Source organism: Stegodyphus dumicola, chromosome 2 (assembly GCF_044657685.1).
Source record: "Stegodyphus dumicola isolate Sdum_Otavi_A_Nest chromosome 2, ASM4465768v1".
In the NCBI taxonomy this organism is placed as follows: domain Eukaryota; kingdom Metazoa; phylum Arthropoda; class Arachnida; order Araneae; family Eresidae; genus Stegodyphus; species Stegodyphus dumicola.
The window spans coordinates 160,972,321-160,996,453 of NC_140769.1; the positions used below are offsets into that span (position 1 = coordinate 160,972,321).

Genomic DNA, 24,133 nt, shown 5'->3' on the forward strand with positions numbered 1-24,133 from the left:
TAAATTCAAGGACATTTGCAGTTTTATGCCAAGACATGGGCAGTGAACATGAAACGCTTATGTTAAATTCCAAAGTAAGATGGTTATCCAGAGAGAGTTTTAAATTGTCTTTTTGAGCTTCGATCAGAATTTAAATTTTCCTCTGTGATTCAAAAGTTTAATTGCAAAAATGTTTATTTAGTGATTTATGGTTGGCATGTTTAGCATATATAGCTGATATTTTTGGAAAGTTAATGAATTAAATTTAGGATTACGAGGACAAAGTGTTAAATTGTTTACCATTAAGAGATGGAATAAATTCAATGATTTAAAAAAAAAAAAAAAAAACACCCTCGAGCTAATAATCAAGCAATTGAATAATGATATTTTAAGCTTTTCACCAGATTTAGAGAATTTTCTAACAGAAGAATTAGCATCCAACATTAAAAATATTTGTTCTTCATTGATAAATAATTTTAACATATATTTTCCCCAAGGATTATGAAAAAGAAAATTGGATTAGAAATCCATTTTTTTTCAAATGTACCTGAAATTTTATCTCATGAAGGAAAGGAATAATTGATAGAAATTTTTTGTGATCGAACTCTAAATGAAGATTTCAAAAATAACACACTTGTTAAATTTTGGGTAAACCCAAAAAAGAATTTAAAGGCATTTTAAATAATGGTATTAAAATTTTATTGCCTTTTTGCACTACTTATTTGTGTGAACAAGGATTTTCAACAACAAGGAGGGACAATCTTATATTTGAAAAATAAATACAGAACAAAATTAAAAGTGGATCCTAATTTATGGTTAAAACTAAGTGAACACTATACATAAAAAAATTGATCTCTCTTAAACAGGCCCAAAATTTGCCCTACATTAAATTTTAGAATTAAAGTATAACTTAAATTTTGATAATTAAAATGGTTACCAATTTTTAATCTATTTTTTAATGTGTGCATATTTAATAGGTTGTGTAAATGACAAAATACTTTTTTTTTAAATATTTCTATTGAGAACCTGAAAAATAAAGGTAAATAAAAGGTAGTGATGGTACTAAAGTTTTTCAGTTTTTGTTTAGATGGTGTGTGATTGTTAAAAGGTGAACTGCTGATCTAAAGAATAAACCTCTAATTAAAAGCAGTAGATCGCATATTATATAACTTTCCCTTCAGGAAAAAGGCCACTGAAGAGTAGTATTGAGATATAATTTAAACAAAATAAATTGGTGTATGCATATATTTTTATAAAACTTCTCTGGCTGATCATCCCGCGATTTCCATGGGCGACTCAAATGTAGCAAAATTTGCTCATCCCGCGAGCATATGTTTCTCTTCCTTTATTGAGGAGTGCATCCCGTTTAACCACTGAAATAAATTATATACAGTATTAGGCATTTAGTTTACGTTTTGGCCAACAGATATCATTAGTTATCCACTAAATTGCTGCATTTGAAGGCGCTCAAACTTCACTTTTTCCGCTTTTTTCTTACAGAAATGGCTACTAGGAAATGTTCAGCGATTATCTTGATTATTTAATTGAATTATTAATTAGATTTATTGAATCTGGTGCAAAGACTGTGAAGTTGGACTTTGCCTTGATCCCCGTTTTGAACTTTATCATACTAAATTGCATTTCTAAGGTATTTTTCCCTCAGCGCTTTATATTTTCTTAAATTTTATACATTTTACTTTTTTATATTATGCAATAAATAGAAATTACCTGTAATTTGACTGAAATTTATTTAAAAAAAGATTGTTTTTTGTGATAACATCTGAAATTGGTTTTTCTGGCAACTTAGTTTCTCATGATAAAAATCTATATAGAAAAATATTTTCTAGAAAGAAAAAGTGCATTTATCAATTCTCCAATATATATAGATTTAAAATAGGGGAGAAAAAAAAAAAAAAAAAAAAACGCAATTTTGGTCTACAAATTGAGCAGTCAGAGGGTTAATCTTTTCCTAGGTAATTAGAATTACAAAATGTGCTACTTTTCACCATATAAAACTTTGATTGCAATCAGCATTAAAAAAAAAATCAACTGATTAAAACCATGAACACTTTCACCCTATATAACAAAAAAAATTTCCAGTTTGTATCATTCATACAGGTTTAGTTTTATGAAAGCAGAGTATTAAAAAAATTATTTAATACAGTTAATTTTTTTTAAATTTCATTTAGTCTTTTATATGTGCTAATTGTATGATTCTATATCCCATCACATTTTAAGAATGTTAAATAAATGGTTCGGTGGCCAAGTATACAAAGAATCATTAACACATGGAGCATCATAACAAAAAATTATATAATATGAGACCTACTACCTTTAGTTAAATGCTGCTACTAAAACTGGTTGTTTTAATCATTTCTTTTTCTCACTATTTATTGCACCTTCTGAATACGAAAGCTACTGAAATTTAAATTTAATAGAATCATTTTAAGTATTCTTAATTATTTACATTTATTTTCATATTTAAAAAACTGCTTTTGCGACATCTAAAAAATAAATAACTAAAAATGGCAGATAGCTACTAAATATATTCCCAAACAAATAACATTTAGATCTTTTTAGACTATAGTTAATTTGTATTCATTTGGATACTTACGGTTCACGTAGACAAAAAAAAATTCTGCCTTTTACGTATCATTAAAACCATTACTTCATTCAATTTTGTATAGAATTTGTTTCTTCTAATATGGGGCTAAATCTACCTGTATGTCATGGTATTTAAACTAGAACAGTGGCCTGATATGCTAATAAATTTGTGCACTTGGATACAATTGACATTTATATAATGAATTTTCTTCCTACTTTTGAAAATAATTGCAAAAAAAAAAATTGACACCTAAAATACATGACAGATAAAATAATATTACACATAACTATAAAAGTCTCAATATAATTCCCACTCACCCGTAACACAAATATACAATCAGCTTTGGAAAAAAAGGGGGGGGAATGCAGTACTGAGCATAAAAGTACTCAAACTCATTCTGTTTAAATTGCAAAACTGTTGGAATCATGCAACAATTAAACATTTATCAAGAAATCGTTTTCTTATCACATAAAAAATATATCTCCTTCTCCATACTGTTTTTATTGCATTTCCCTCTTCTCCATTAATTATAAAAACTGCCTCATAAACTTCTCTCCAAAAATTCAACTTTCCTGTGATTTTTCTCATATCTGTATAGATATTTCTCTCATAAATTAATTTTGTTGTTTTATACTTAAAGACTTTTTCTAGATTTCTTTTAAAATGTCCTTTTAAAATGATTTCTCTTCAACACATTTTCAACATAAAAGTTTTTGGCAACAACGTATTTACATGCTATCTCCAAAACTCAGCATTATGCAAAAAACACAATTAACTTAATGCAAACTTATGAAAAAGCTAACTGTGCAGAAATTACACAAAACATATAATTTGTGAGACATTTTTTTCACATTATCATAATTTAATATCAATAAAACAAAATTTGATGCATTTAAATTAACCAGGGAAATAAATCGTTTGAAAAAATGTATACACGCACACACTTTTAAATTCGGTGACATAATCTGCAACACCGCACTTTCAGATTTCAAATAATTCTAGAAGTAAAATTTGATATAGTTACAGTTTTCGGGGAAAAGGAATAACAGAAGTAAATAAAGTGAATCATAACAGAACCTGAAATTTCAATAATTTTGATAGTTTTCTGCATCATGCAAGTCTCATAAAATTTTAATTTTTCATAAAATTATACAAACAAGTCATGGGATTTAAAATCAATCAAAGACTATTTTTTTACATTTTGAGAATAAGGACAGAAAGAGATGTTTTTAAACCGAACTATCCAAACATGATAGTGCTTGAAAAAATTAGTATATATACAGCATCTAAATAAATTACCTTTGTTTCACATTTTATACAATGTAAAAACTGTACCAAATCTGACATTTTTTTATCATTATAATAACTAGTACTAATTAAAAAGCTTTTGCTCAGGACTAATGATTCTTCATTTATTAACAGTAGTAGGCCTAATTCGAAAGTGTAAAACTTTCCTTTAACAACGGAAGTTTTTTAAAACTAAATTATGTCTTCCGCCCCCTTTTTTTTCCAATATTAGCTCCGATTAGAAAAGAAATAATACTTTCATAACATAATCTCAAAGCATTCATTTCGCTAAAAGGAGACTTACTGATTACTAAAAGGAGACATAATTATACCTGCACCGATTATGTCGGGAACACATTTATAAGATTTATAATCAGTTAATTTCATAGTCTTCGCGATATATATTGTTAAATAAATATATTAATCACACAGGCCTAAATTATAATTCAATACAATACAAAAACAACGTGTATTGACACTGATCTTACACATATTAATCAAATACGAAGAATGAAACAAATCCAATTATTATACCTGCACAACTATTTTTTGATTGATTAAATACAGCAATTATATCATCGTTGCATGAGAACAGTGCAAGTATGGATATGACAATTCACTACTTGCTGATTGCAAGCTTCTCATTCAGATGTGTTATTTACATTAAACATAATACCATAATATGTAAGAACAGCATTTCGAAATAATTCTTACAGAACAATACCTAAAGTTGTACATTTTTTTTAGTATATAACACCGGCAAAATGGATAGAATGTGAACGCTATCACTCAATTTGGCGAGTGAATTTTACCGTTAGGCAACCCACCTTTTATCATCACAGCTACATACAAACAGCGGGTTTTTTGAAATACATAGTGTAAACACACATCACACAATAACGGTTACAACACCTATGTATAACCTTAAATCTTACACATTATGAGATCTACAATTCAATATTTACAACGTGATGCCTTGAGCACAAATCATTTTTCATACAAGCAGATGATTATTAACAATTTCACCAATATGGCGTCTCAAAGCATCACGTGACCATCCAATTTTTACCCTGCTATACCGCTAGATAAAAGACGAATAGCTTTTTAGAATTAAAGTCACATGATGCAGTAACAATAGTTACCCAATCAGCATCTTCATTATAATATTCATCATTTACAATAATTTCACAGAAAAAATTATTAATTTTAAAATTAAAAATTAATAAAATATTTGACTTCGAAGTTACGTTTAAACCACATTTTAATTCCGAAAATGATTTACATGAATAATTTATTTATTTTATATTATTTATTTATTTGTTATTTATTTACATTTTATTACATTCGCTCATTTTATTTTATTTATTTATTTATATTTCTTTTTACGCAATCATATGAATTATATGAATTTAAAATAAAATGTAACATATGAAGAATCACATTACAAATTCACAGAAATATGTGTTCAAGGGCACACATAAAGGAAAGAGGTTAAATTCTTCTTTCTGAAAATTTCTATATATTTTTTCTTTCGTACAAAAATGTATACAAAAACATCATTTCTCATAATAAGCAAGCAAACAGTTACATCAATTCCTGAAATATTTTTAGCTTGATAAGCTTCACAAGATATTTGGGAAGGGGGCCACCACCTTCCAAATTTACACTTTTCAGTGGCGTAGCTAGGATGGGGCAAGGAGGAGCTCTCCCGGGCGCAGCATCCAGGGGCGCCAAACTGATGTTACGAAATTTTAGAATGAAACTTTTTTCATTCTTGGCACACAGAAAGGGGCGCAAGATCTTCAGCTGCCCCCGGGCGCTGAAGAACCAAGCTACGCGTCTGACTCTTTTTATCGGTTTAATGTTGACTTTCCAAATTAATGAATTTTAGCCTTTACTACACAACTTAGCTGTTTCGCTAACATAGCAAGTTTAAGATAAATTCAACGTAAAGCGAATATTTTAGAGAACTTTTTTTGGGGGGGAGGGGGGTGACACGAGAATACACGAAACGTTAGAAGTAAGGATGGATTGAGAAATGAAAGAGAAGGTATTTAAAATTTTGAGGTACTGTATATTTTGATGACAGTGAATGAAAACGATAAAAGTTAAATAACAAGTTATAAAAAGGAACAGTTTAACAAAAGTTATTACTCTAATATTCAATAAATTTTGGTGATTTTTAAAAATATACAATAGCATCGCACTAGCGCTATCACATGGTATCATAGATTCTAATCTGTATTTTTAGCTAAATCTAGTTATTTTATCAATGACTTGAGTTCGAATCTCATATAAGACATAAATATTTTCTGTAACAATCTTTCAGAAGAGTGACACTTAAAATCTGTCAAGTCGAAAGTCCTTTCGAGAGGATGGTGGCAAATGAAAAGATATACGACGTACTCAAAGAGTCCATTCCCGAGCTGCTCTTGTTCAGAACTCTGATGGAGCTCATCAGGATGAATAACCCTCTTGTACTTTTCTATAATTAATAATAATCCTACTTACATTTAAACAAGCAAGTATTTTTAATATCCATTGAAACTCATATTTAGAATAAAATTCGATCGCCCACTTTATATTTAATATAATCATAATTTTTTAGTACAATACATGCAATCAATTCATTTTATTCAAAATTTCAGTTTCATCTATGAAAAATCTATGTCTGACTGTGGAAGCAAATTTTTTTGAGGTCAGCAAAGTAATTTAGCGACGATATGGTTAATTTTAGTAAACAGACATAATACTAAATAAATACATTTTGTAAAACTTAAGGTTATTTTTACTTTAAAATTTTAAATTTTCAACTTTTGAACACAACTTAATATCAGTTTTTAGATGAAAGAACAGATGATGTACATTGAGTATTTTAGAGCCTCATTCACTGAGCTAAAAAAAAGATTAAAATCACTATTTTAATGACTGAGCAAAATAACTGGAAACACGTCGAAAAGTTTACCTTAAAAATAGAAACCACCAGTGGAAGGGAAAAAAAAAAAAAAAAGAGTTTCTAATCTTGGGAAGGATTCAGAGAAAGCTGAGGAAATGGGAATTAATATTTTAACTATTAAAAAAAATATGAGAGGGTGCCTTTATGAAGAAATGCTCTTTGTATGGATAAGCGTTTTCAGAGATTTGTCTCTTATCTATAATACACATAAATAACATAATGAAAAATGTGCATTCAATCTTTTTCTGCGGAATCGAACTCCCCCCCCCCCAAAAAAGAAAGAAAGGAACCGTCTGCGTTCAGTGGATTTATTCGCCTGACTAATATTTATTAAGTACGGAGAATGTCGACTTTCACCGGTGAATGTCAACATTCCCATGGTCGCTTGGTGTATGTCCGAAATATTTTCCAAATACTCTTATTTCTGACTTACACCGGTTAATCTCGACATTCACCATGTACTAATGGTGAATGTTGAACATATAAGAATATTATATTCTTCTCCGTAATTCAGTCGGGAAAAAACGCACTTGAGACTTAAAATAAGAACTTAAGACATAAGAACTTAAAACACACATAGTACAAATTCAGAAGTTAAACAACAAAAATCAGCGTTATACCTACAAAATTTTCACAGGACTAGTTTCGATGGTTTTACCGAACCATCATCTTCAGCTGCAAAACCGCAAATGAACAAGATAGGAAATAATGATTAGATAAGATAAGAAAGCCTGGACAAGAATAAGCAAGTGGCGCCATCTGTTGGCGAAACCAGAACTAAAACATAATTTCTCTAAAAGCCGAAGGCAAATTTGGATTGGAATTAGGATCGTTAACTAGAACAGGAAGATTTTTATGAATGTGAAATGCCTCTAGAAAATCCAGTTCTCCAATGGAAGATGTTTTTTGAATAATTTTGGCAGCAGAAAAATTGAAAGTGTGATTTTCGGACCAACAATGTTGAGCAACAGAAGACTTCTGTGTTTCCTTTTTTCTAACATATGCCTCATGTTCTTTGACGCGAAATTTTAAGGCTCTCCTAGTTTGGCCAATGTAAATTAAACCACACTGGCAAGGAATCCTATAAATACCCCAGGAATTCATATCCGGAATGGGGTCCTTGAGTATAGAAGTTGGAATTTTATTGATGGGAGAATAAACAACCCGAAAGTTAAATTTCTGCAAAATATGTGCAACTTTATAGCTAATTGATGGAAAGAAGGGAATGACAACAGAATTTTTATAACCTCCTAAAACAAGAGTGTGCCTTTTAGTGTGTTGAGATGAGAATTTTTTAACTGCTTGATTAATAATGTTGGGTAGAAAGCCCCTGTCAATAGCTATTGCTTTTAAATAATTTAGTTCTTCATCAAGGGCTAGTTTGGAGGAGCAAACTTGAAGAGCACGGAAAACATAGGAATAAAATGAAGCTAATTTTTGTTTAGTCGGATGACATGATTTAAAGTGTGGTGGAAGGCAAACCGATGAAGGTTTACGGTAAACTGTAGTACTGAAGTTGGATGTGTTACGTGTGACCAGAATGTCGAGAAACGGAAGAGAATTGCAAGTCTCAAGTTAAAAAGTGAACTGAATAGCAGGATCAATAGAATTCATTGTTGAAAGAACTTTATTTAAATCATCTTTATTACCTTCAAACAGGGTAAAAGTATTGTCTACGTAGCGGAACCACGCCGGGAAGTTTAAAGTTTCAAACAATTTTGATTCATAATAATGCATGTAGATATCAGCCAGGATGGGACTGAGGGGGCTTCCCATGGCTAATCCCTCAGTTTGCTTGTAATATTTATTTTGGAAAACAAAATGTGTTTGTTTCAAACAGAGTTGAGTGAGAGAAATGAGCTCATCAATTTCGATGCAAGAGAAATGAAATTCGCGAAGTCTGGTTTCTAGACATCTTAATGCACCCTCCACTGGGACATTGGTGAATAATGATTTTACATCAAAAGAAACCATGAGTAAATTACTAGGAGAAATGTTTTTAACCTTTTTTACAAACTCTATTGAAATTTTTATGGTGTAAATGTTATTGTCTAATAGAGTGGAAAATCTAGAAACTAAATATTTAGCTAAAGGATACGAGGCAGTACCTAAATTTGATACAATAGGGCGGAAAGGAATACCACTTTTATGAATTTTGGGAAGAGCATATAATCTGGCACAATTCGCAACAGATGGGATAAGCGAATGTTTTAAGTTGCTTGAAATGATTTGCGAAGATTTGATCGCAGTTTTTATTTTGGATAAGTCCGAAGGTGAAGGATTTTTAGGGATCGGATTATATGGTCCTTCGTTTAAGAGTTTAGTGACACCATCGATGTAAGTGTTCTTATCCATGACGACTATCTGGCCACCTTTGTCGGCCTTTGAAATGATAATATCCGGGTTAGAATGAATTTCGCGCATTGTAGCTCTTTCTCTCGCAGTTAGATTTGGTTTCAAAGGTTTATTATTGAATTTCACATTATGAGCGATAAGATGCCTAATCATTTCTTTCTGTGAATCTGAAACTTTACTGAACTTGAAAGCTTTTTCGATAGGAGCCAAAATCTTTGGAATCGAGGGTTTACAGGTTTGTGAGAAGTTAAAATTATATTTTAGAATTCTCTCTTGTTCTTCTGAAAGACTAACATTAGAAATATTAACTATTGGCTTGATGTGTACAATGGGAAGATTTTTTGAACTACTTGAACTGGAAAACTGTAAAAGAAGTTTTTCGAATTTAACTGCAAGGGTGTTTTTATGACGGTTAACTGCATTCTCCGTTCTAGACCAAGACTTTTGTTCAAGGGCAGTGAATTTTGGATATGATTTAGCGAGTTCCAGATGAAGCTTATAGAGTTCATGTTCAATTTTGGACAATTGTTGACGTGTATCCCTTATCACGGACCGAAGTAAGGCAAGCTTGCAATTTAACAGAATTCTTGAAACGCGACTTGAAGGTTTTTGATTAGATTTGATTTGAATAAAATTGGGGATCAATTTTTTACATTTACATTTAAGTAAAAAGTCAAGATGATTCAGGAATTTTTGCCGTTTCAGGCGTAATTTAGTGAAACGATTAACGGATGAAGGCATGATAAACAATGCAGAAAATCAAACTAAATTAACTGAGCAATAATAAAGTACACACAAAACAGCAGAAAAATGCCGTCACTGAAATGAATAGAAAACAAAACGTTTGTAAGCAAAATGCATGAAATCAGACAAGCAAAGCACAATATCCAAATGTACAAAACATAATCATAACTTGAAAATTGCAAAAATGTACTCACCGAAACTCCTACAATCACAAAATGGCGGCCACACCACGTGCAAAAAAGAAAAATAATTTTGAATGTACTATGTGTCTTAACACATAGTACATTCAAAATGAGAAAGGAAAATAATAGAAGTTAAAAACTTACTAAATTATGTGATTCAAATCTTATTTATTGCAACAACTTTATTATGACACTTTGAATTGCACAAGAGGCCCTTGCTTTTACAACTGTATTTATTTGTGGAACATTTCCTTTTGTAATGACAGCGTGAACATATACTCCTCTCTTTTCGACCGACACCAGAGCATACCTGTGATTGTCGACATACACCGGTGAGGGTCCGAATGTACAAGAATGTAATGCATTATTCGATCTTTCACCTACGTATTTGGTGAATGTTGACATTCTCCGGTGAAAGGTCGACATTCTCCAATTTCGGTCTTTCACGGTAACACATCTACCAAATGGATAACGGGCGAATTTAACAGTACATACAATGTAAAGAACAACGATATGCACTAGAATTATGATTACATGAGGCTTTGATTAACACAAACGTAATACAGTTTCTCTTATATAATTCATGATAATTCTGCCGTAAATGCCGAATTCACAGAAAATCCATACAAAATTTCTCATAGAAGTTATCAAATTGCAATTGAAATAGTACTTTAGCATTATTACGAAGCACGAAGACATTTTGGCAACAAGGTGATTGCTGCAGCCCCCCCCCAAAAAAAATAAAATCAGAAACGACTGTAAAAGAATATATTATGTTAATAACTGAAGCGAAATTTTGTGCCGAGCAACGTAATATATTCTTCTTAAAACAACTTAATTAGAATATTACTAAAACTGTTCATAATCATTACTGTGATTTAGTAATATAACTTAAATGCATCCAGTGGAGTCTTTCCAAAAAATAAATAAACAAACAAAATAAAATATTTGGCTATTACATTGTGTAATGCAACCACGTCATTTACCATTCAAGTTGTTTAGTGTTGCTGTTACGTAAGATCTTTAATATAGTTTCCACGATGCTTGACAAATAGTGAACTTACAAAGTGATGCAATTCGACGCGAAATAAAGTGTACTTTAACGTTCAAATCATCTAATCAATTAAAAAATATTCAAATCATAATTTAAAAAATGAGCGACTAATGTAACTAACGTGAATCATAATAATTTAAATCTTTATTTTATTTGTAATAATATACCTAATTCATAAGATTTAATGCATTTTAATTTATCATACTGTAGTTACTCGAAAATCAAATTCCCTCAAATAAAAGATTCGGATTTTAGGAAAAAAATTAAGAAATTAAAATGTCAATATTTGGTAGCATCAGGGTTTTAATTAGAATTTATATGAACTTAGATTATAACGAAAGGCAAGCTACAATATTTTACTACGGTACAGGGGGAAAAATTACGAAAAACTAGTTACCATATAAGGTATTTCTCCCGCCTTCTTAGTATTCCTTCGTAGCGTAGTGGTCAGCACGCTCGGCGCGCATTCGAGAGGTCAGTGGTTCGAGTCCCGGCGCAGGCATTGCTCATTTTTCATCTCTTCTGCTTTGAAATAACCTAATGTCTCTACAGTGGAGCCCAAACTAAAAAAGGTGGTGAATGATGATTCTTCACGAATAGGATTTGGCGATTGGGTCCCCTAAAATTCCAGTCGCCCTTTAAAAGGGGGAGTATATATACGGTATTTATCCCACTTTCTTAGCATGCCTTCGTAGTATAGTGGTCAGCACGTTCGACGCGAATTCGAGAGGTCCGTGGTTAAAGTCCCGGCGGGGGCATTGCTCATTTTTCATCTTTCCTGCTTTCAAAAATACCTAATGTCTCTACAACCATTTATTTTCAGGCATGCCAGCGACCAATACAGTAAATTTAGGATTAAACTAAAGACGTTCGAATAGACATGGTTGTAAAAATTAGCGGTAGCTATGCAGTTTATATATACGATAATTACCTACATGGTTTATTTTATATCTAAACAGTAACTATCCTACACAGTACCATAATTAAATTCCTTTCTCTCACTGTGTAATCTCCCTTATTAAAATACCCAATTATAAGAACCTCCCAAACTTTAGAATAAAAGTATAGGGAAAAAAAATCCTATATGTAATTTTATGAAGAGGTAGATCTGGATATTATGTTAGGTAGCGCAGGCTGATGGTTATCTAGACTTTCGGTTTCGGGTTCAAATACCGGGTAAAGGATGGATGTATCTGACAGAGTGTCTTTACGGCACGCAGGCACTTAAAATCTGTCGAAATGAAAATCTTTATGATAGAATGATGATAGAGGAGCATAAAATTTTTGAATTCCATCCTTCGAGGGCGTATAGATAAAAAGGAATGGAACTTTGACAGAAAACTCTTGCATGCTTTGCTTAATTCAGTTAATTAATCCTATGGACATTTACAATATCAATGTCGTTAATAAAACATGTGTTTAATATTACGTACCACAGTACAGAATCTCTCTTAATTCTGTATACCGTTAAATGTAAATAAAAAATTTTAATTATTAAGGAATACATTTATCGCCTTCGTCTGTTTAGCAAACACAGAGTAATTATATTTGAAAGATAAATTAAAATTCTTATGCTTTACCGAAAGGTAACACTCAGACAACTGGGTTTTGCGAAGGTTGCATAGAATATAAATCCAATTGCCACCGATTACTTTAATCGAGCATTATTAACAGCAATTATCTATCACACTCTAAAATACAGCAAATGCTATCGAAAAATCCCGCGTGATTGTTATAAAAAAGTAAATGCTTCATAACAGTTCACTGGTGGTCAGAATTATGAGAATTTTCACATTTGGGTGATTACCTCCAGATAGACAAATTTTAATGAAACTTGGTACGGACATAGGTGGAAATAATACAAAAAACACACAGTACTCAGGGTACATACGGCATAATCGTGCGTAAAGCCCGTCAGCGCAAGATAGTCCAAAAGAAGCGTTGCAAAATCGAACAAAATAGGAAGCTAATAAAAGGTATGCTTTATTCAAGTCATACAGCACTTACAACATGACTTCATACTGGAAATGGGGCAGTTTATGAGACCCTGTGGCAGTCAGTCTCCCTCCTGCAGTTCTTGGAGGGTTCTGGGAGGACAAAGGATAATTGCAGTTGCCCTCACAACAGTGTCTCAGACATATTCTGTAGGATTTAGGTCTGGATGCTTGGCTGGGCATTCTCTATGGTTAATACCTTCATTTTCCAGTATAAGGTATTTCTCACTTTTTCCTAGCGTGCCTTCGTGGCGTAGTGGTCAGCACACTGAGCCGGTATTTCAGAGGTCCGTGGTTCGATTCCCGGCGAAGGCGATCGCTAATTTTTCATCTTTCTGGCTTTTCCAACTAACCTAATGTCTCTACAGTGGCGCCCGAACTAAAAGGGTGTTGGATGAGGTTTCTCCACACCCGGGATTTGGCGATTGGGTTCCCTGAAAACCCCAGTCGTCCTTTAAAAAGAGGAGTATATAAGGTATTTCTCCCACTTCCCTAGCGTGCCTTCGTGGTGTAACGGTAGCCCGCTGGGCCGGTATTCCAGAGGTCCGTGATTCGATTCCCGGCGAAGGCGGTTGCTAAGTTTTCATCTTGCTTGCTTCCAAAAAAATCCTAATGCCTCTACACCAAAAATTCCTCCACCAAAAGAGCTCACGTGGACAAGAGTTGTCATCCATAAAAATGGCCAGCTGCACTCATGAAATGACGAATATAGGGCTCTAAGTTTAGTTTGGTTTGCGTGAATATGACAAAGCCTAGAGGGCTATCCAACTCCCAGTGGAACGGTGTTTGCGACACCAGGATGCCTGGGCCAACGCCCTACCCCTTGTAGAATGAGTTGGTAGCTTAGACAATGACAATGGTTAATCAAAAAGGATATAAATCTCATAATAATTTTTTTAATTAAACATTAACTTAATGTAAGTAGGATAATTTCCAATTAGTACATTAATGACAGTAGTTAAAGATATATTAATATTTCAGATTATGAAGCTGGAGGGCTATCCACCTAAGGGAAGGGATTCCTCGTGGAGCACTTTCTATGGGAACTGGCTCGTATACACGTTATACATGGAAAAAACCACGAAAATGCCCATGCAGACTGCAGACAGTCCGTTCGTGGAATTCCAACCTTCACAGAGGTTTAAGATCTATAGAATGGTGCAGAGAACAGCGATTTCAGACAAAGCGTTAGTGAGGTAAAGGTTCTCTCCGAGCATACATCCCGGCGGAAAATTAGCTTAATTACTTATTCTCGACGTTTTCGGAGATGCAGTTGGCTCAACTTGCGTTTTTCATGTCTCGAAAGCGCGACTTAGGATATGTATTAGATTTATATATAGCATTGTTTTAATATAGGTATTTTGACACCAAATCAGACCTTTTTCTGAAATTACATGCCATTTTTTCCCCATAATCAGATTCTACAACTCAAATTATGCCAAACTGCCATGTTTTGTAAAAATCGCACGAGTAGTTTTTAAAGAATTATCTTTCAAAATTTTACCTCCTCAAAGTTAATTGAATTTGGTATATATTCATTAATATCTCTTTTTTTATTAAACTTATTTAATTCTTCCTTTCACATTTCGAAATTTAGGTTCATTCCAAATAAAATTCGCCCCCTTTTTTTTATTATTTCTAAAATTTGTATTTTAAATCATTTTTATAAATTTTTCAAAAAAATTATAACCTATAAAATTTTTAACATCATCTTAGAGTAGATGTAATTCTACGCAAACCTGCAAAAAATTAGAGTATTTATTCAACATTTTCTAAGATATACATGAATTTACATATTGGCGCGTTTTGAAATTTGGCATATTTGTTAAAAGGGATGTTTACGCACTTTGTTAAAATTATTTGAATGCATGAAATATGACTTTTTTCCCGTTCGTCTACAATGAAAAAAAAAAAAAAAAAAAAAGGAAAGGAAAATAGGTTGCTATAAATCAGTGCTCCGCAACCTTTTCTCACCTGCGACGCACAAAAAATCTTTCTGGAATTTCGTGGCACACCAAAGAGTTCCGAGTTATCAAAGAAGTGCCGAAAAAATTCAAATGCTGACACACTTACAATCACACACACAACCACACAACAGTGAAATATATAAAAACATTTAAAATAGACATTATTAAGGAAAAAAAATTGTCATTGTGTATTAAATACATGATAAAAAATTGCAAAATGTCAAATACATGTATTTGATTGCGGCACACCTATATCCTACTCATGGCACACCAGTGTGCCGCGGCACACTGGTTGCGGAGCACTGCTATAAATTAAGGAGTTCGTCAAGTGAGTTATAATGGGGTAAAGGGGTAAAAAAAAAAAAAAAAAAAAAAAAAAAGAGCCAAGATAAAGTTTTGAATTTGTCGGTATATTTCGCACCAAATTTTACAAAATGTAATATTTAGGTATAATTTGAGTCGTAGAATCGAAATATGGAAAAAAAAATTGGTATGTCATTTCAGAAAAAGTCCAATTTTGTGTCAAAGTACCTATCTTAAAACAATGCTATATATCATAGGTGTCTAAAGTGCGGCCCCAAATCTTTAAAATGCAGTCAAACGCAAATTACGAAAGTATTTAAATTTACACATTTTTATTAAAAAAGTAAATGTTTGAATTTGATTCATATATGATCCATTCGTTGGAATTTATTTTAAAATAAAACTTTAAATAAAAACATCTTAGTACTTCATGATGTATTTATTAACTGCAAAGGGTTACAGCTGAAAACAATCTCCGCAAAAACATCGCGAACGAATACGTCGCAGAGAAAACAACGCAAGGAGAAAATATCGTGGTACAAAACATCGTGGAAGAAAACATAGCAGTTCTAAAATATCGTGGTACAAAAAATCGTGGTCGAAAATACAGCGGTTCAAAAACTTCGCAGTTTAAAAACATCGTCGTCGAAAATATCGTGGTAAAAAGTAAAGTACCTACAAACCATCGCATGACAATAACACAGCATACACGCGTTTTTCAAATCGCATAGTGACATATTATGTAACTGATTTTCGTCATAACTAACGAATCGACCTCCAAAAAATTGATTGCACGCCATACATGAAAATGTTAATGACACTTTAAGAATAAACGGAAAAAAAAACAATATGTAATTTTCATTAATCATTAACAAGCAATTTTTATAGAGTAACCTCATGTCGTCATTTGTATTCCTTTTTCTAAGCTTTTTTTAGATAATTTTTTATGAAAAAATTGGATTTATGAAAAAATTTATTATTAAAAATTATTTTATAAAAAAATTTATGAAAAAGATTAATTTATTAATGACCTTTGTTAATTATTTATGCAATTTGCTTATGTAAATTTAAATTCTATTAAGCTTTTTATGTCGCATTCATTTTCTATTCAATTTTAATTTTTAAAGTTTCCTGCTTTAATTCGTTGAAATACATGATATAGAAGTAAAAGAATCTCCCTTTACTTCTTGCGCTCTGTGATCTTTATATGAACATGCATTTACAACTTTCAAAACGTGAAAACGCATGTGTATGATGTTATCGTCATTCGACGATTTGTAGATGCTTTATTTTTTACCACGATATTTTTAGCAACGATGTTTTTAAACTGCGAAGTTTTTGAGGCGCTTTATTTTCGACTACGATGTTTTATACCGCGATGTTTTAGGAACTGCGACGTTTTCCCCCACGACTTTTTCTCCGCGACGTTTTTGGCGGACACCACTGCAAAGTGACATTCAACTGAAAGAAAAAACTTGAAAATGTTTCTTTACTGGAGTTTAATAAAGGTTACCTACCCCGCGATAAATATCCTAATTTTCACAATCATGTTTTATTAATGTCTTCAGATTTTGGCAGTACCTATATTTGTGAACAATTATTTTCAAAAATGAAGCATACAGAAAACAAAAATAGTGCAAAGATCACTGACAAACATCTTGGAAATGCATTAAAAATTGCAATGTCGTCTATTGAACCCGATATCGATTTGCTTGTTCAACAAAAGCAAATTCATCAATCTCATTAATTTAAATTTTTCCATCTTTATGAAAACTAAATTATGAAAAACTAAATTTAAACTTTATGAAAATTAAATTAAACGAAACTTTTACAAATTGATAATAAATATGTACCAACACATATCTAATTCAAATTAAAAAAATTAATAATGAAAAGAAGTTAATTTCTTTTAAGAAAACAACATAGAGCTAATTTTGACCTGAGTTTGTTAAAAAATATTGTATGTGTGGCAACGCAAATTTTTTTCCTTTGCAATGCGGCCCTCAAACGGTCATAGTTTAGACACCCATGCTATATATAAATGTAATATATATCCTAAGTCGCGCTTTCGAGATACGAAAAAAACAATTTGAATTTCGTCAATCGGCCCAGTAGAACGAGAGATATAGAACTGTCCCCCCCTTGTTTTGCGCAGTGTACATACAAGGGGTGATCAAATGAAAAGGTACGAAACGACACGATGGGTACAAATGTAGACTTTATTCAAAATATACATCATAGGCCTGAGCACAACGATCCCGCTGAGGAACAAGCCGCAGGATTCCTTGTTCCCAAAATTCCTGTGGCCGTGACGAGACCCAGTCCTTCACAGCGTCCTTGAGTACGCCGTCCGAGTTGAAGCGCTCTCCTTTCAGGTATTTCTTCAGTGGACCAAACACATGGAAATCGCATAGCGACATGTCCGGACTATAGGGCGGATGGTCCAACGTCTCCCACTTGAACTTGGCCAGTTTCATGTGTGTGACTCTGGAGACACGTGGACGCGCGTTATCATGGAGCAGAACCACTGCCTCCGTGAGCAGCCCCGGTTTTTTGTTCTTGATGGACCAACGTAGGCGTTTGGAGTGTCTTACAGTACACATCGGAGTTAATGGTTTTTCTGTGCTCGAGGAATTTCACAAGTAGAGGACCTTGAACGACGAAAAAGACGATGAGCAACACCTTGCCTGCTAACGGCACAGCTATGAACTTTTTAGGGGGGAGATGACGACGCATGCTTCCACTGCATGCTGTCCCGCTTTGTCTCTGACTCGTAGTGATGGCACCAGGTCTCATCAGCTGTGACGATCCGCTTCATGAAAGCGGGTGGTCTTCCTGATACCGAAACAGATGTTTCAGTGCTAGCCCCATACGTAGTTCCTTTTGCTGGTCGGTGAGCTGCTTCGGAACCCAAGTGGCACACACCCTCCGATATCGCAACCTGTCGTGAACAATTGTCCACACGGTTCCATAGCTAACATCCACATTCACCGCCAACATTCGCAATGTGACAGATCGATCACTTCTCACTAGGTCGTCGTCCACCTTGTCGATGAGATCGCTCGTGATGACAGTGTTTGCCTGGCCTGGTCTTGGGTCATCACCCACACTCTCACGGCTTGCACGAAAATGGGCACTCCATTTTCTGACAGACTTGTCAGAGACACATTTCTCCCCGTAAACTGTCATCTTCCGGCGATGAATAGCTGCCGGTTTCTCACCTTCCGCTGTCAGAAATCGGATAACACCTCGCTGCTCCTCAGTCTTCGAATTTTGCAACGCAAACGCCATCCTGTCCTCATACGGACTGCCGCATCATTTGGACGCCGCTTTTGATAAGAGACTCTGCTCTCTCCTGCGCAAGCGGGCGCTGCGCATGCTCGGATCCCAGTCAGAGACTCTAATCTCATTCCGAGATGTCCCGCTACGTTCTCCCATGGCGGAATACGCAAATATTTAATTGTTACGTTTTTACGTCGTTTCGTACCTTTTCATTTGATCACCCCTTGTTTTTGTATGTATATGTGTATATATATCAATGCATGTATATGTGTATATATTTTTTTATTTGCGTACATTTTTCTTTTGTGCTTAACATTTCATCATACGAAAATCGACATCAGAAAATTATGCGAATAATTCAATTTTGAATGACGCGGTTAAAGTAAGAATAAAAAATAAAATCCGTGTATTTAAGAAGCTTTTTTTATTCCGGGCGTTATCTACCGCAGTGGGTTTTTAATTGTGATGAGATGGCTCTCTTTCGGAAAAAAGATGACGAAGTTAACTTATTTTACGGCAGAGCAGACGGCTTGCCGGGCCACAAGTCAACGAAAGACTGTCTCACGCTGTTGTTTTGAGCAAATGCAGTGGCGATTTGAAAATTAAACCGCTGCTCGTTTCCACTTGAACAATCCACGAGCCTTCAAGAAGAAAAAAATTCAGAAGCGCATGCTAAATGTCACGTGAAGGTCGACAACAATGACGCAATTGGTCAGCCTGTAACAAATAGTATCTGCTTAAGATGAATTTGCTGCTATGTGCCTAGATTGCTATAGGCAACGCTCCCGCACATTCCCCCTCAGGCCTAGAAGATGTCCTCCTTGAAGAATTTAAATTCATCAAGATCTGTTTCCTACCTCCCAACACCACTCTTTAACTGCAGCCGATGGACCGGCAGCATATTTCAAAACGTTATTCAAGCATTGTTTTGAGGTAAGTGAAGAACCCAATTTGACTCTCAGAAAGTTTCGGAAAGACCATTAGTACATCGCTACCTTCTCCAAGATGATCGACAAGGTATGGAAAGAAGTTACCAAGAAAGCTCTTATTTCCGATCGAAGAAGCTTTGGTCAGACGGCACTCCTAGGGGTTTGAGGAAGTGTCTGTGGAGCCTGTAATCGACGAGACAGTATGTCTGGGCAAGATTATGAGGTTTGAGGTGGATAGCAACGACATCGATAAGCTAGTGGAAAAACATAACCAGAAGATGATCACCGAAGAGCTTATGGAGCTGCATTCTATGTTACAGCAAGAAACTGTGCAGCAGATTTCGTTAGCGGATGAGCATATAACAGATTAAGCAAAGCAACATCCGGGAAAATCAGGGGAATGCCGAAAGCATGGAAAATTGGTCGCATAGTACATTGAGAAGCACGACCCTAATAAGACAGTAACTATGCGCACTTCAAATGCATTTAACGATAATATTGTATCTCATTTTCGACAAATTTTGAAACGTAGGCAAAAACAAATATCTTTAGACAACTTTTTTTGTAAAAAAAGATTTATTGTAAATAATAAATTACATTATTATACATTTATTTGAGTATTTCTTTCGGAATGGAATGGAACGCATTACCTATTGTATACTGATTCCGATAGAAAAAAATGTTTCGCTTAAAAAGTTTTTTGCATCATGATTCTTAGAGATTGTAATCTTTTCTTCGAGTCGCTGATGGATACAGAGATTTTCTGAACACACACTGCGTATTTTGCAAAGGTATTTTCCCAAAAAGGTTTCCTACAGAGCAGGTGATATAAGAGCCACATCATCGGAATCGGGGAACACTGAAGATCCTCAACTAGGTTTTCTAAGAACTGCGATTGTACTTTTATATCTTTCTAAAAGCAGAAACGTAATTTTTAGATAGAACGAAAAAGAAATTAAATATCACTAATAATAAGCTAAATATTATAAGCTGATGTGTTATTTATACTGTTAAAATGTTTTTCAGACTGAAACAGTATTGTTGATTAATTACTATAGCAAATAATAAAAATCACAGATGCATGCAAAATTCACCCGGAAATCAATAAAGAATTTTTATTTACAAAAGTTCTGCTTCCAGTATGTCTACGGAATTCTTTTTTAAAGTTGAAAATTATTATATGAATGTATAATTTTCTTTATTTCTGTTTTTAATTTACATTTAAATCCCGTATAAAATTTTTCTGTATACTCTACTTTTTTGTTTGACTTGCTGCATTTTTTTTTTTTTTTTTTAATCTTATTCTAATTTTTAACGCATGCAAAAAACGTAATTTTAATTCTATTTCTAAACGGCATGCATCTCAATACTACTGTTATATGTAATGGAAAACTTGGATATCTTTTTTCACGTGATGAATTAAAAAAAGTGTAATTAAAAATTAGAAGCTTTTTATTTTATGAATCTTAATGACAAGTTAATTAATCTTCGATGTGCAGCAAATGAAACACGGATAATACTAATATAATTAATCTAAAATTTTGCATAGTGCAAATGAAGCAAAATAATAATTAATTCAAGAATTATGTTTTAAATAGAATTAAAGGCTGTATCTTCTACATAGAGATTGGTGGAAACAAAAAAAGAAAGTAATAAACTTTATAATCAAATTCTTCAGATTACAGTTTAACACTTTAAAACGCTCAGTGCATGTAAGATTTCAAAAGTATCGGAAAAGTCAGACGTGCGTGAAGGTTGCTCAGAATTATGTCTTACATTTCGCAAAGTATTACGTCTAACGGCGGTTTCATGTTGATGCAAGTGGACAACTTAGTCCATGATATAAATAGGCTCAGCCATTCATCAATCCTGATGAACAAATTCGGATACGTGAAAGACTAGAGGAACTTCATATTCAAGATGAGAAACTTAAAAGTGTAATTAGTTGACGAAACCAGTCCGTGGCCTCGAATGATGCATCAGAAATCGACTTTCTCGCCCAAAAGCTCGTGATGGTGCGGAAGCAAACCATGTAAATACGGGGTAAGTGTAGCAATTCAGGCAATGATAAGTCTTACTAGTTATGTTAAAAGCAATAATATTAATAGCGTAAGAATGTTAACTTTGTAAATATTGATCCTGATGGATTTAGAACAGCAACTAAAACGCTAAGCAGTTAAGCAATGATAAAATTAAAACTCCGGTTGAAACCAAAAACAAATTTGACGTTAAGACACAATAACACGCCGAATAAATACTAATTCAGAAGTCAAACCACAAAAATCAGCGTTATACCTACAAAATTTTCACAGGACTAGTTTCGATGGTTTTACAGAACCACCATCTTCAGCAGCAAAACCGCAAATGAACCAGATAGGAAATAATGATTAGATAAGATAAGAAAGCCTGGACAAGAATAAGCAAGTGGCGCCATCTGTTGGTGAAACCAGAACTAAAACATAATTTCTTTAAAGGCCGAAGGCAAATTTGGATTGGAATTAGGATCGTTAACTAGAACAGAAAGATTTTTATGAATGTGAAATGCCTCTAGAAAATCCTGTTCTCCAATGGAAGATGTTTTTTGAATAATTTTGGCAGCAGAAAAACTGAAAGTGTGGTTTTCGGAACAACAATGTTGAGCAACAGAAGACTTCTGTGTTTCCTTTTTTCTAACATGTGCCTCATGTTCCTTGACGCGAAATTTTAAGGCTCTCTTAGTTTGGCCAATGTAAATTAAACCACACTGGCAAGGAATCCTATAAATACCCCAGGAATTCATATCCGGAATGGGGTCCTTGAGTATGGAACTCGGAATTTTATTGATGGGAGAATAAACAACCCGAAAGTTAAATTTCTGCAAAATATGTGCAACTTTATAGCTAATTGATGGAAAGAAGGGAATGACAACAGAATTTTTATAATCTCCTAAAATAAGAGTGTGGCTTTTAGTGTGTTGAGATGAGAATTTTTTAACTGCTTGATTAATAATGTTGGGTAGAAAGCCCCTGTCAATAGCTATTGCTTTTAAATAATTTAGTTCTTCATCAAGGGCTAGTTTGGAGGAGCAAACTTGAAGAGCACGGAAAACATAGGAATAAAATGATCATTTTATTCCTATGTTTTCCGTTTCAGGCGTAATTTAGTGAAACGATTAACGGATGAGGGCATGATAAACAATGCAGAAAATCAAACTAAATTAACTAAGCAATAATAAAGCACACACAAAACAGCAGAAAAATCCTTCACTGAAATGAATAGAAAACAAAACGTTTGTAAGCAAAATGCATGAAATCATACAAGCAAAGCACAATATCCAAATATACAAAACATAAACATAACTTGAAAATTGCAAAAAAGTACTTACCGAAACTCATGCAATCACAAAATGGCGGCCACACCACGTGTTTTAGGAGGTTATAAAAATTCTGTTGTCATTCCCTTCTTTCCATCAATTAGCTATAAAGTTGCACATATTTTGCAGAAATTTAACTTTCGGGTTGTTTATTCTCCCATCAATAAAATTCCGAGTTCCATACTTAAGGACCCTATTCCGGATATGAATTCCTGGGGTATTTATAGGATTCCTTGCCGGTGTGGTTTAATTTACATTGGCCAAACTAAGAGAGCCTTAAAATTTCGAGTCAAGGAACATGAGGCATATGTTAGAAAAAAGGAAACACAGAAGTCTTCTGTTGCTCAACATTGTTGGTCCGAAAACCACACTTTCAGTTTTTCTGCTGCCAAAATTATTCAAAAAACATCTTCCATTGGAGAACAGGATTTTCTAGAGGCATTTCACATTCATAAAAATCTTTCTGTTCTAGTTAACGATCCTAATTCCAATCCAAATTTGCCTTCGGCCTTTAAAGAAATTATGTTTTAGTTCTGGTTTCACTAACAGATGGCGCCACTTGCTTATTCTTGTCCAGGCTTTCTTATCTTATCTAATCATTATTTCCTATCTGGTTCATTTGCGGTTTTGCTGCTGAAGATGGTGGTTCTGTAAAACCATCGAAACTAGTCCTGTGAAAATTTTGTAAATATAACGCTGATTTTTGTTGTTTGACTTCTGAATTAGTAAATTTGACGTTATTTCTGATAAAAGTAATTCTGTGAATGATATAGCAAGTGCAAGCCCAGTCATGCAAGCTCAGGAATTTATCCCGTAATGGTGAACCCCTCCTCTAAAATTTGAAGATTTTCTTAATTAATTAGCCCAAACCTAAATTTGTTGAAAAGTTAAATGGCGAATATCTAAAAACTTTACCCCATTCCGATGATGATCACAAGATCTTGCGCGCCCTTTCGCAAAGTATGCGAAGCCTATCAGAGTGGTATTTAGATGCTGACACCTTCACAGCCGTGAAAGCACAGAGTGATGGTAGATTTTCCATCAGCAAAATAATCCAGCTCACAAAGAGAAGGCTCCTATGCCCTATATATGGTGCAAGTGGTTAAAAAAGAGATGACGGATAGTATTTACGACTTGCATACTC

The 24,133-nt window shown here is 33.6% G+C and overlaps 2 protein-coding genes across 7 annotated transcripts in view; both read right to left on the reverse strand.

Moving 5' to 3' along the window:
• The window catches only part of LOC118198154 (uncharacterized), a 143,222-nt gene that overhangs the window by 22,302 nt on the left and 96,787 nt on the right, over positions 1 to 24,133 (reverse strand). The window contains exon 1 of one of the 6 annotated variants that reach the window (XM_035369765.2): positions 4,699 to 4,919. The exons of 3 other annotated variants lie outside the window; for them this stretch is intronic. The gene's annotated coding sequence lies outside the window, so the exon portion shown is untranslated. Of the gene's footprint in view, positions 1 to 4,405; positions 4,920 to 20,190; positions 20,551 to 24,133 lie in introns of those variants that run through there. 2 more of the 6 variants (XM_035369766.2, XR_015039637.1) reach the window with 2 other exon arrangements.
• Positions 18,241 to 18,717, reverse strand: LOC146998630 (protein GVQW3-like). The gene has a single exon (XM_085810237.1). It carries the CDS (start codon positions 18,715 to 18,717, stop codon positions 18,241 to 18,243), a length of 477 nt encoding a protein of 158 aa, XP_085666363.1.